Source organism: Populus euphratica, unplaced genomic scaffold, assembly GCF_000495115.2.
Source record: "Populus euphratica unplaced genomic scaffold, PopEup_1.0 scaffold27.1, whole genome shotgun sequence".
In the NCBI taxonomy this organism is placed as follows: domain Eukaryota; kingdom Viridiplantae; phylum Streptophyta; class Magnoliopsida; order Malpighiales; family Salicaceae; genus Populus; species Populus euphratica.
In genome coordinates, this window is record NW_011499899.1 from 221,899 (window position 1) to 234,282 (window position 12,384).

The 12,384-nt window shown below is 35.4% G+C and overlaps 2 protein-coding genes and 1 long non-coding RNA gene across 8 annotated transcripts; 1 reads left to right on the forward strand and 2 right to left on the reverse strand.

The window, feature by feature from the left end:
* The first annotated feature begins 1,803 nt into the window (after window positions 1–1,803).
* LOC105132466 (ubiquitin-conjugating enzyme E2 2-like) lies at window positions 1,804–5,534 on the forward strand. The gene is made up of 5 exons (XM_011035995.1): window positions 1,804–2,161; window positions 2,245–2,270; window positions 2,946–3,035; window positions 3,234–3,322; window positions 5,004–5,534. The coding sequence occupies exons 1-5, from the start codon at window positions 2,037–2,039 to the stop codon at window positions 5,130–5,132; spliced, it is 459 nt and encodes a 152-aa protein (XP_011034297.1). The 5' UTR covers window positions 1,804–2,036; the 3' UTR covers window positions 5,133–5,534.
* On the reverse strand, window positions 2,220–2,957 carry LOC105132465 (uncharacterized). Its single transcript, XR_843579.1, has 2 exons — window positions 2,778–2,957; window positions 2,220–2,747 (listed from the first exon to the last, which is right to left on the reverse strand). It is a non-coding gene; the product is annotated as an uncharacterized LOC105132465 (long non-coding RNA).
* Window positions 5,535–6,889: 1,355 nt separating the features above from the next.
* Window positions 6,890–12,384, reverse strand: LOC105132467 (Leucine-rich repeat protein kinase family protein). Of its 6 annotated transcripts, none has more exons than XM_011036000.1 (8): window positions 12,094–12,384; window positions 9,780–11,185; window positions 9,115–9,248; window positions 8,484–8,724; window positions 8,050–8,252; window positions 7,908–7,960; window positions 7,557–7,668; window positions 6,890–7,356 (listed from the first exon to the last, which is right to left on the reverse strand). In XM_011036000.1, the coding sequence occupies exons 2-8, from the start codon at window positions 11,107–11,109 to the stop codon at window positions 7,078–7,080; spliced, it is 2,352 nt and encodes a 783-aa protein (XP_011034302.1). In that variant the 5' UTR covers window positions 11,110–11,185; window positions 12,094–12,384; the 3' UTR covers window positions 6,890–7,077. The 6 variants fall into 6 exon arrangements, with proteins under 6 accessions (XP_011034302.1, XP_011034301.1, XP_011034300.1 ...); XM_011035999.1 differs by having other exon boundaries at window positions 12,080–12,384; XM_011035998.1 differs by having other exon boundaries at window positions 11,710–12,384.

A 12,384-nucleotide genomic window follows, 5' to 3' on the forward strand; every position in this document is an offset into this window, starting at 1 on the left:
TCATTTCCCTTAAAAACCATTAGCCGAGGGAGAAAGATTGTTTTTATCATATTTACAAAATGCCCCTTTCTTGTTATTTATGTGTTAATCTAGTTAAATCTTTAATCATTTGATGGTATTTTTGTTTTATTATTATTATTATTATTTATTCATGATTTCTTGCTATATAAATAAAAAATTTACCTACACCGATAGAATTGTTAAAAGAAAAAAATAAAAGTTATAAAAAATATTTTTTTTAATTTAACTTTTTTTTTTAGCTTTCTGATTTGAAATGCTTTTAACCTAGTTAAAGCTTTGATTATTTGTTAGTATTTTTTATTTTTTTATTATTTATTCATGATTTCTAACTATATAAATAGAAAATTCCTGTATTTTAAATTAATTTTGATCTAAATTCCTTATTCCTTGATTTAAAATTATGTCATTAAATTTGTAAGTTTAAATTCTTGGGTTAGGGATCGCAGGGGCTGCCCTAACGAAGAAAATGATACAGAAGAAAGCCACGGTCAAAGTTCGGTGGGCACGTGCCACCCAAGTGCAACTGCCCTTTCCACAGGAACACACACACTAGCCATTTTTTCCCCTTTCATTCAATTCAATCTCTTAATATATATTTCAGTTTTATATTTAATCTCATTTTCATATTCTAAATCAATAAAAATAAATTTTATTTTATAAAATCAATCATCAAACAAGTGTTGATTTCTTCCTTGATACAGCAATACCTCATTAATTAATATTTTGCGCATGTCATGAAGAAAAATAAATAGTGTAGACGTGTACAGTACTTTTGTCTTACACGTGTACAGTAATCATAAAGACAATTCGAATCTTTTCCACTGCTGCAAAATAGAACTGCAGATTCTTATGGCTCACATATAATTATGTTTTTATCCATCCACTTGCTCTTGATTTTTTTTTTTTTTTTGGGACCATGCAAAAGATGCCTCTCCCATTATTTACAGGAGAAGATTCTCCATGTATTATAATCAAATATAACAATTTAATAGAATAAAATAAATATTGACTTGATTTCAAAGCATGAATATTTTTAAAATATGATGGATAATAGATAGAATATAAATATTGTTAAATCTGATTTAAAATCTGTTTGGATTTGACCTAAAATATATATTTATAAAATATTTAGATTTTTTAATACAATATGAAATATGTAAACCTTAATATTTACATAAAATACATATATAAATAATATTTATCATTTAATATATATATATATATATGAACTATTTTATTATTTATTTATTTTAATATGATTTTCATTTGTAGATTTATATAGAACTAGATTTATCAAGTGCATTTTATTTATTTAAATAAAAATATAGGATATTCTCTTTATATTTTGTAATTTTTTTTTTATCATCATGGTTGTTCACTATTTCAAAAATAGTTAAAATTTAATGATCTCATCAATTATATCAATTATATATAGCTCCATAATTGAAATAATTTTATTATTTATTATCGTTATGAACTGCAAATAATTTTCTATTATTATTCTATTGTCATAATGGATTATAATAATTTGACCATGATTATTTTTAAAATTGCATTTGAAAGTGCTCGTATTTTCTTTTATTTCATTGTAAAGCCTTAAATTTGATAGACAGGCAATGCTAGCTTTAGTTTATCAATTTTGAAAAAAAGAAGTGTAATTTAGGAAAATTAAAAGGTAAAATAAAATAATAAAAAAAAGCTCAAGGACGTAAGTGAAAAACAACCTTAAAGTTATGTGTGAAGAATGACAACACAGAAATCTTGGACGAGCTTTAAGACCTTGTTTCTCGAAGGACGCAAGCGAAGAACTCAAAACGCCAGCCCCACAAAAAAGAAGTGAGAAGAAAAGAAAAAGCAAACCCTCCTCCTCCTCCTCCTCCTCCTCGCTCTCATGGATCTTTGATAGATTTCCTCACATCATCTTCATCATCAGATCTCTCTCTCTGTCTGTCTGTCTTTTTTCCTCTATCTAGAAAGGAAAACAACAAACAAGAATAAGAAACAGAAAAAGAAAGATGTCAACCCCAGCAAGGAAGAGGTTGATGAGGGATTTCAAGAGGCTCCAGCAGGATCCACCTGCTGGTATCAGTGGAGCCCCTCAAGACAACAACATCATGCTCTGGAACGCTGTTATTTTTGGGTACCCTTTTCTTTCTTTCTTTCTTTCTTCTCTTCCCTTGTTTGATTTCTAATTTTTGTTTTTTGTTTTTTGTTTTTTTGTAGACCTGATGATACTCCTTGGGATGGAGGTGGGTAATTCTGATTCCTGCTTCTTCTTCAGTTTTCTTATCACTCTTTATAACTTTATTTTTTGTTTCTTTTGTTATTAAATGATGGATTATGGTTGATTGTTAATTAATTGATTTTTTTTTTAACTGGGTAGCTTTAATTCCTGCAATTTTAAGAGTTTCAATCATAATTTAGATGGTATACACTGAAAAGGTACAATCACCCTTAAGATCATGACTTCTACTCCTAATCTCAAAAAATCTTGATCTGGATTACCGCAAACTGATAGCTTTTGGAAATTAAGTAAATATTCTTGGCTGTACAGTTGGGCGATTGGAAATTAGGGGAAGTCAGTCTGAAAGCTACTACTCATCCCTCTTGATTCATGAGTTTTAGACGCGTGTCAGTATGGATTTTTTATGTTTTTGTATGATTAAGCAGATGTGAATAGGTAGTGATTGGACTCTTTTCTTTTCTTTTTTTCATTAAAGGGTGATGTGTTTATTGCAATTAATGGCTTCTTGGATGTGGGCATTGTTGGCCATTGGATACATGTGTGAACGTGGGTGCTTAATATTTGCAATTTAAGTGTTGATTAAAAGCTTGTGGTTTTGTGTCTAAAGCTTATTTGAGGTGAATACCATTTTCATTATAGCATTTTCTTTATGGTGTAACTTTTTCTGAATCTTCTTCAGGGACGTTTAAGTTGACTCTTCAATTCACAGAGGATTATCCAAATAAACCTCCAACAGTCCGCTTTGTCTCTCGAATGTTTCATCCAAATAGTATGTTGATTTCCTTCTTGTATATTTACTTGCATTCAATAAATCAGTGAACTCGTTACTTGTATAGTTTCTTTCATACAAATATTTTTCTTTTATTTTTTTTGGGATTAACTACCATGTAATTTTTCTTTGTAAAGATTGTCTTCTTATTTTGGAGGATTGGCAATTGTTTGACTTTGTTTCTATGGGTATCACTAGTTTATGCAGATGGAAGTATATGCTTAGACATTTTACAAAATCAGTGGAGTCCCATATATGATGTTGCTGCTATACTAACATCCATCCAGGTTTGACTTTGTACAGCTTGTTTCTTTTTTATATTGGTAATAAAGAATTATTATTTTTGCACTTTAGTTGCTTTGCATGATATGTTTAACTATCTCTATACACGTGGTCAACTTTTGCAATTGAGAACCCATAGGCAACATTTGAGCTACTATCTGTTGAGAAATTTTAGGAAATTTCTAGATAGTGAGTCTCAGGGGTTGAATTACAATCCATAAGTCTTAATCGCAGCTACTTGAAAAAAAAAACATGAAAGCATGGGGTGTTGAGGTCATCTCTCCAAGAATTTTCATAAATGGAACAATCAGCAGATGATGGCTGTTACTTTGCTATCATAGATTCCCTTCATGTTGTTCAAAGTTTCCTTTCTGTTTCATTGATATGTGCTGAAAGTTTGTTATGAATCATGAAAGAGTCAACATTCATGGTTGTCTCATAGTGCAGACATATATTCCCAGATCTGTTTGCTTTGAATGTCATTAAGAAGCTAACATTAATAGTGGAAAACTTTGACCAGTAAATACTTACATCACCTGGCTTCCTGGCTTATTTTCAAGCTGATTGCACTATAATACACCTACAGTTTGCATTGTTCTAACTTGGAAGTGACCATGGTCTGGGCTATCACATAAACAATAGAGTCCAAGTAGACTGATGACATGAATTGTTGGCTTTAACAATTTTTAAAAGTATTTCCAAATGACAACTAAACAGCACAATACTAGTTCTGTCAGCAGTGATGGATTTGAGTGCCTGGGCTTGGAAAATGAAGTTTTTAGGATATACCATGCTAGAAGGGGTGTGTTGGTGCTTTGACATGGTTTCATAATAGTTTTGGTGAAAAAATATTGAAGGCCTAAAAAATATAGCTTTAGTAATAGTTTTAAATTGCTGTCCTTTCACATCTTATTATTTGCTGTTCTTTGGATTGTTCTTTACCATGCTCAGGTTCATAAACTTAAGCATATATATTTTTCAGTTGATTAATTCAAATAATCTCACTCCAAACCTTTTCTTTTTGCTCTTGAGAAGCCTTGTCAATTTTTTGTGTTCTTTTACAAAAGTTGTTAGCATCCTGAAATGACAATCATTTGATTATTTTATTTTCAGAATATTTTCAGAAGAAGATTGGCTTGTTTGATTCATTGTATGAACCTTGACCGTCCCTTCATGACACTGTTTGAGGAGGATGGTCACTGATTTTCAGTTCTAGGGTGGCAAACTTGTTTTGAATTGACAGTGAAAATTAAGCATTTGTTCAAGTCCTTAAATAACCTCATGTTTTTACATGTATGATAAGCCTCAATTTTTTAATTTCTCTGCTCACTACGGATTACTGAATGGAATTGTTCAGTGCAATGATAAGTATCTGGTGTCTGCAATCAATAAGTTGTTGATTCGGAACTGATGAGCACCTGTTTATGGAGAAAAAAAGTTGATTGCAATTTGCGAATCTATTTCATCAGGACAAAAGATAATGAATGGCCTTTATTTATAATTTTATCTCATTGATGTAATTATAATTTGATTTCTTGTATGGGCTTTCCCACATTTGTTGATATGGTATCTGTTGTGATTGTATGCAAATTGTCATTGATATTATTGTCTCTTCAGATTGTTTTTGAAATTTTACAAGTGATTTTGTAAATACTAACAAAAGATTCTTCTGTTTTTTTTTGCCAGTCCCTGCTCTGTGATCCAAACCCAAATTCCCCAGCAAACTCTGAAGCCGCTCGCATGTTCAGTGAGAATAAGCGGGAATACAATCGCAGAGTTCGTGAAATTGTGGAGCAGAGCTGGACTGCTGACTGAGGTTCATATCAGAAAGCAATAAGAGTGATGTGGTGGACCTGAAGTGCTTTTCTCTGAACTTCTAGGTAGTGCTGTACTCTGTAATATGCATTGATGATGTGCATTGTTCTTAGAGGATTCTATTTGGATGATTTATTTGTGTCTGTTAGACAACTTGACTGGAAGTTGTTGATTTTCTGAATGTTTTTTGTTTTTTTTTCCAAATCATCTTTGATTTATCTATCGTGCAAGGCTCCTTTACCTCTCTTTGTATCATGTTCATATGAAGTGCTGTTTGTAGTTGTCAAATATTTGCTTTTTGAGTTGAACCTCGCACCTAGAGATGGTTTTAAGGAAGCTCTCCTTTGTAATTTTTGGATACAAAATTCAAATGTTATGAATGGCTGTTAGGAATGTGATCTTTTGGGAGTTCGCTTGCAAGTTTGTCAGATGGATGCCTTGCATATTTATCGAGTTCTATTTGATGCTCGAATATTTGCAAGGATATCTGTTGGTTTGATGCTGGTGCACTTCCATTTAAAATCTACCAAAATGTTTGTGCTTGTGGGCTTTTTGCATTTCACAGTCAATGGCTGATGAGAAATCAATCCCAATTTGGGAATGCAGTACAACCTGCTTTCCCAATCATTGGTTCCAGCTTTTGTTTGTAAGCCTAATCAAAGAATTTGTTTATCAGAAAAGATTTTTATGGATGCTCTAATTCTCTTAGAATTAACATGTTCTGATCATGTTATGAAACTATATGCAATCACTATGCCACCGTTTTTAAAGAAGAAAAAAAACAGTGGAGTGGCTGATTCGCTGCGTCCACTAATATTAAAGTCAAGCCTAATAATTTTTTTCTTCCAAGGGAAACATCGTAGCTACGCTGCACATGTCCCTGGACCAAAGTTAATTTTTATTTTATTTTTAAGAATCATCAAGTAATTTTATTATACAAGAATTATAGAAAGAGTAAAATACCCTTGTTTGTGTGATTTTTAACCATCAAATTACTATTATAATTCATAGTAATTAAAGGCATGACTACAATAGTTTTACCACGTGACTTTGGCTCTGTTACTTTACTTCCCAGTAGAGTGGTGGATGCACGTTGAACCGTCTTGGATGGTTAAAGTTGCGGATCCAAAGCGTCACCGCCCATTCTGACCGAGGAGGTTTTATTGGAGTAAACAGCGAAACTAACATGATAACTAATTTGAATCTTTTTCAGGAACGCTAAGACGCGTATTTTCAAAGTGATGTTATAGTAATTATTCTATTCATTTGTTCTCGACTTGAATCACGAGCTGCCATGGCTTGAGGGTGGTCCGAAAAGTGTCGATGCCTTCGGAGATGGGGGCAGGCGGAACATTCCTTTCTAGTTGATGCCACTTCTTTTAACCTCGATATATGCACGGCTGGTGCTGTGAAATTTTCCACTACTGTGCTGGAAAAAGAGGGTGGCAGTTGGCCATGATCATGTATGTATTACACAAGGGAAATTGTAAATTTTCTTTTTGGTTGAATGAAGAGCTTATTCCCCGAGGGAAGGAAGCAGCAATCTAAAGTGACTGTCAAGAAAACTTTGATAGAGGGGAGAGACCCTTCAATGATGCCTGCTGAAACAGCCGGGATGTATCGTTTGCCGGGTATCAATTCTCTTACAGATCGTTTTCTGCAGTATAATGTTAGTTGTTGTGATCATGTAACTTGGATGGCAAGGGATGTGAGGATTCAAATTATTGTGCGACAAAAATAAATAAAAAACTAGTGACTAACGAGGTTCTGTTGTTTCAACTGCGGAAACAACTGGGGAGGAAAGAGATAGCCTTTGAAGATGTATCATATACAGACCAAAATTTCATCACCACATTCACGTATCGAAGGACAAGACCATACCATAAAGTGAAATAGTAACTAAGATCTCATGATGGGAGAAATTGTAAGAACCTAAAAGAAACTGCTAATGAATGGTAATATGTAATTGCGGTTGGTGGGTAGCTGCCACTGGAGACCCTTCACTGCTCTGGGAGTCTCCCCGCCAGGAATCCTGAACTTGAGCAGCGAACTGCAAGTTCCACAGAATATCCTCGATTGAAGGTCTGTCTGCAGGGTTCTTGAGCAGACACCTGACGCAGATCTCCATCATTGTTTTTAGTGATTGATATGAACATACCCTTCTCACTGCTGGATCAACCATGCTCCTTCGAGCAGCATCATCACGTGTAATGCTTGCTTGCAGCTGCATAATTTTCAAGCAGAAATATTGAACTGAAAGAAAATCTACCAATAGAAAAGGACAGGAAGAGATGCTTTGGATCTCATTGTCAGGAATCTGGAACTAGGAAGAGTTCATTGACGCTTTTAATGATGAGGACAAAAAGCGTTGGACAAGGTTTCTCTGCAGACTAAATATAAAAACCAAAGAAAAATATCAGTCACCTGATCTTGTAGAACATCTACATCATTCCCAGAGGTCAATGATCTCCCCAAAAGGATTTCGAGCAATATTAATCCCAAGTCATAAACATCAGCCTTCTCGTCTTGATTTATCCTGTTTAAGATCAACATTCAATGAAAAAGTTCTCATGAGACTGATAGCTCTGAAGTGTTTAGTTTTCTGATACATTCCAGTTCACCAGATTAACGAAATTATAGATGCATTAATCCATGACAGTGCCTATGTGTTTTATCTCTGTTTAACCACCATAGTATGCGAGCAAATACTATGCTCAAACTATTTTAACAGTTTGCACCGACCTAACACAAAATATACCTGCAGTGAGAACTAACCTTGCACTGAGGCTAAGATCTTTGGATGCAACAGAAGATGCTCCATGGCCAACCTGAAACAATGAATTTGTTATGTACCAGCTCCCAAGTATTGCTCAATGGAAAAGAGCATACAGCCTTCAGGAAGGGGAAAAGAAAATACCATTCCCCTGTTTTGTGCTAATAAGGGCAGGTTATAACTGCTAATTTTTGCAACAAGATTCTGATCCAATAAAACATCTGTTATTTTCAGATTATTTGAATATACTCCAGGCACAATCCCTGTATGCAAAAATTGGATGCCCTTCGCGACACCTATTGCAGCAGCTATACGGTGTGTCCAATGAATTTGCCTGGCATGTCCTCCTGCCAAAAAAAAAAAAAATGTTGCCGTGAAATCCAACAGAGACAGTAGTATAAACCTAACGAAAATTCAAGAGGGACGACACAAAATAACACCCTGTTGGCACTATGCTGTGACATTTTTGGGTTTCTCAGACTAAAAGATTTTGAGCAAACGGTTAACTCATATTGGAAGTCACAGCACTACCAGTATGTTCTCCGTCCTAGAAAGTAAATGAGAAATTTGTGGATTACCAGAGATCCAGCTTCTTAGCGTGCCATTTGGTACATGTTCGAAAACCAGAAATATTCTGCTCACACTTGAATCATCCAAGTAGTACTCAAAGCCGTGTCCAAGAGCACTGACCAAATGTCGATGTCTGAGTTTTGAAATGAGCTCTATATGGTGCATAAAGTTATGGGTACCATGACTTCGTTTCATTTTCAAGCATCTGATGACGACAAAGGAACCATCCTTAAGCCGGCCCCTGTATATCTGAAAGCATAAACAAATAGTCTGGAATATCAGGAGATCGAATTGATGGTTAACAGCACTGATACTACGGAGGGGATTTTCTAACATGCAATTTAATGAAAAGTTCCTACTATGAAACTAATCATAAGAGCAAGAGAAAAAACAACTTGTTACAGAAGAAGCAGACTATCTTCCCAAACAATCAAGGGATTCATTTTCAGCAACCATTTGTGAATTGTGTGCTGAGTTGATCAAGGAAATTTCCTCTGGCATGCACTTGAAAAAACTTTGCTAACCTCGAATTCTGAGAGCATTTGAGAAAGCTCATTTTTGTAGGAAATTATGAGAGCATCACAGAATAATTCAATCTGAATGAAATGCAAAGTATTTGTTACGACAGATTTGCATTACCTGCCCTTGAGAACATTCACCCATGAAAGCAGATGTGTCGAAATTGTTTGTGGCCTCCTCTAGCTCTTCTAGTGAGAAGGTACGATATGCTGGAAGGCCAAGTGCTCCTAGCTTCATTGTTTGAGAAATATACCCTTCATTTTTTGCCAAAAAGAAAAAAATTAAAGAAGAACAGTAAGGTTTCTGCTCTTCTTGGTAGTAATATTATGTGTAATGTTTCTATGCTTTATAGCATGCTAGGGCCTGACCAACTTGTATTTTTCAAGTGAACACTTCTGAATGGGCTGTCTGAAAATCTGTCATCAAACTGTAAGTAAAGCCCTCTCTTAAGCGAATCAATTTTGACCAATAAGCAAAAATCACCAAACAATTGAGGCGAGGATTAAGGCATTCTTTTTATGATAATAAGAAGATTCTCATAACCTGAATTTCATAAATTTGACAAGGGATTCACTTGATTGTGCTTATTTGGGGATAGAATAGGGGTATCCTAAATGCAGACTTGCTGAGCAGTCATCGTTCCATTTCAGTTAGACTTTACAATTCCCTATTAATGCAGAGCTCTTAGATTCTGCTACTATGCATGCACGACGCACAAAACCATGAAAATGTATGGCCACATACAGTAGATACAGCAAAAGGCACAAGCAGAGACAAAAACTTACTTGCATCCGAGAGCAACTTTGTAGGGTACCCTGTTGATGCATTCTCTGCAATTAATCTAATTGTTGATTTCTGGATTGTCTTCCCGGATTTCACCTTTCTCACGGCCAAGAAAATCAAACCAACAAGGACTATTCCTCCAGCAATCACTCCTATTACACTGATTGCAACAGTTGCTTTAGAAGGTTTCCTTTTCTTTTGCTGAGGCAAAATCCCAACAGCCAATGCTTCATTACGACAAATGGAAATAGGATGTTGGTCTTGATCACCAGTTGCGAGACAATTCCCAGCATACAAGGCCTTTTTCTTGGAGTCTTGCAGAAGACAATTCGGCACGTGTCCGGTCATAAAATTCGAGGACAAATCCACAAACTCAAGGTCAGCACTGCAAGACTGGCTTCCGAAAAGCATTCCCGTAAACTTGTTATCTGCAATGTTCAAGTAAGTTACTGAAGGCAATGACAATAGTGATTGTGGAAATGGTCCCACAAATGTATTATTTGAGAGATCTAGCCTTTGAAGTTGATAATAGGAGGTCACTTCAGCCGGGAGGCCATCCCTGAACTTGTTCCTGCTCAACACAAGAGAAACCAACTTGTTTCCAAGCTGAGGAAACTGGGGTCCGAAAGCATTATCTTCCAAGTCAAGCACTTGAAGGTTTGTCAAACTGCTAAGGTCAGGAACTTCTCCTTTGAAGTAGTTGTGTGCAAGTGCTAGAACTCTAAGATTTTCCAAATTACTCAATGAATCTGGCAATGAACCATTGAGCATATTCTTCCTGAGACTCAAGACAGACAAAACTTGAAGTGAACCGATCCAATTTGGCACCTCACCAGCAAACATGTTATCATCAAGTCCCAGTGATTGGAGGCCAGATAATGATGAAAGCTCTTGAGGGATAGCATCATATAGGAAATTTGAGCTCATGTTAAGTATTTCCAATGAAGACAAACGCGCAATTTTACCGGGCAAGGGACCCCATAAACCTAGAGAAACCAATGTCAAGACTTTCAAACTCGAAAGGCCGACAACTGTTGTGACAAATGAATCAATTGAAAAGTTTCTAGGCAAAAGAGGAGTTCCCTTGTTGCCAACAATATGCAGCTGCGTTATGCTTTTCTCATAGCATGCTACAGTTACAGATGCATTTGGCTCGCTGTTGCAGAAGTCAATGGAGCTATTCCAACTGCTTAGAGAAGATGGATAGTTCAAAAGCCGCTGAATTCTCAAAAGGGTTTCACCCTGGGAGGATTGTAATTGCTCTGAACCACTAATTAAAAGCACAAGGACAAAGCAAAGTAGAATTGCGGAATATCGAAATGCCTTCGCCATTTGTTGTGTACAAAGAGTCAGTACACGGGCATAGAAGATATTGCAGAGTTCTCAAGGAATACGAAATGAGCATCAGCTGCAAGATTGCAATAAAAAATAGCAGGTTGGTAATCAGTTGATGCTATGTACTAAAGAAGCTTAGATCTCCAACTATTGATGCAAGACCAAAATAAAACAGACGCCAACCACTATCATGGAAATAGAAAAACTCCAATTAGCCTTTTCACTGCAAATAATTTATAGATAGTTACTCTTTTTTCAGAAAACAACAACAACAACAACAACAAAAGTCAGAAGACTTCGCTTATTATTATCACAGCAATAAAGCATATAACCATGCATGCTCAAATTTCAATGGAAAAGCTTACATCACAGAGTGGATAGGCAAACCAGTTTGATCTCTTCTGAGCTCAAACTGGAAGTGAAGAAGCTTCTAAATTGATCTGCAAACTTGTGCTTATTCTATCCCCCTAAAAATCATCAAGAACAAAATCTAAGATGAAACAAATCCAAACCCACGAGTTATTCTTAAGCCCTGTAGAAAAAAAGGTCAATTAAAACTGACTAAAGGAGGATTATGACTTCAAATTGAAGACATACCCTCAACAAACTCCAAAGAAATCTCCAAAATCAGGACAAGATTTAATCTTCAAAAGTTACTCAAAGCCAGTTCAGACTAGGAACATTTACTTGCATTTCACACTTGATGACAACATTCAAAACCTAACTACACAACCTACTTTCAATCCTTAAAAGAGAGAAATTTAAGAAGCCTCAAATGTTACATCGCAGTCTCTATAGACCACCCACTTCAACTCAAAAAGCTCAACCACCTAGCACTCACAGACATGTCAATGAGGGTCCTCTAAGTCCTGCTGGCACGCCTTTTCTCTCTACATGCAAAGACAATTTAGCGTCACGGGTTCAAGAAAACTTGTAAGAACCACAACATCATTCATGCACAAGTGACCTTGTAATTAATACCACAACTCAGTCTTCTTCTTCTTCTTCTTCTTCTCCCTTTACTCTCAAGATCAATAAAAGAACACTAACAATCTTTCTTTAAGTGTATTATTTTGCAGTTATTTATTTCATGTGCTTCTTTTGGATGGCCATGAAAAAAGAGAAAGAAAAAGATTCTTGTTGCAGAAGCAGAAGAGAAACCTTCAGTCCTTCCATGCAACAATTCAGCTGTGATTTTATTTTTCCGAACATACACTTTCTGGCATAATAGACTGGAGCGGAACTAGAGAAAAGGTTTTAAGGGAAGTTAAA

What these genes read in the sequence shown, in the direction of transcription:
- LOC105132467 (XM_011036000.1), bottom strand. Translation starts at nt 11,109, where the DNA reads ATGGCGAAGGCATTTCGATATTCCGCAATTCTACTTTGCTTTGTCCTT. An exon ending in TAGCACAAAACAGGGGAATG is followed by an intron (nt 7,961 to 8,049) that starts GTATTTTCTTTT and finishes TCATTGTTTCAG; the next exon opens with GTTGGCCATGGAGCATCTTC. An exon ending in GATCTTAGCCTCAGTGCAAG is followed by an intron (nt 7,669 to 7,907) that starts GTTAGTTCTCAC and finishes GATCTTAAACAG; the next exon opens with GATAAATCAAGACGAGAAGG.
- LOC105132466 (XM_011035995.1), top strand. Translation starts at nt 2,037, where the DNA reads ATGTCAACCCCAGCAAGGAAGAGGTTGATGAGGGATTTCAAGAGGCTC. An exon ending in TGATACTCCTTGGGATGGAG is followed by an intron (nt 2,271 to 2,945) that starts GTGGGTAATTCT and finishes AATCTTCTTCAG; the next exon opens with GGACGTTTAAGTTGACTCTT. An exon ending in TCGAATGTTTCATCCAAATA is followed by an intron (nt 3,036 to 3,233) that starts GTATGTTGATTT and finishes GGGTATCACTAG; the next exon opens with TTTATGCAGATGGAAGTATA.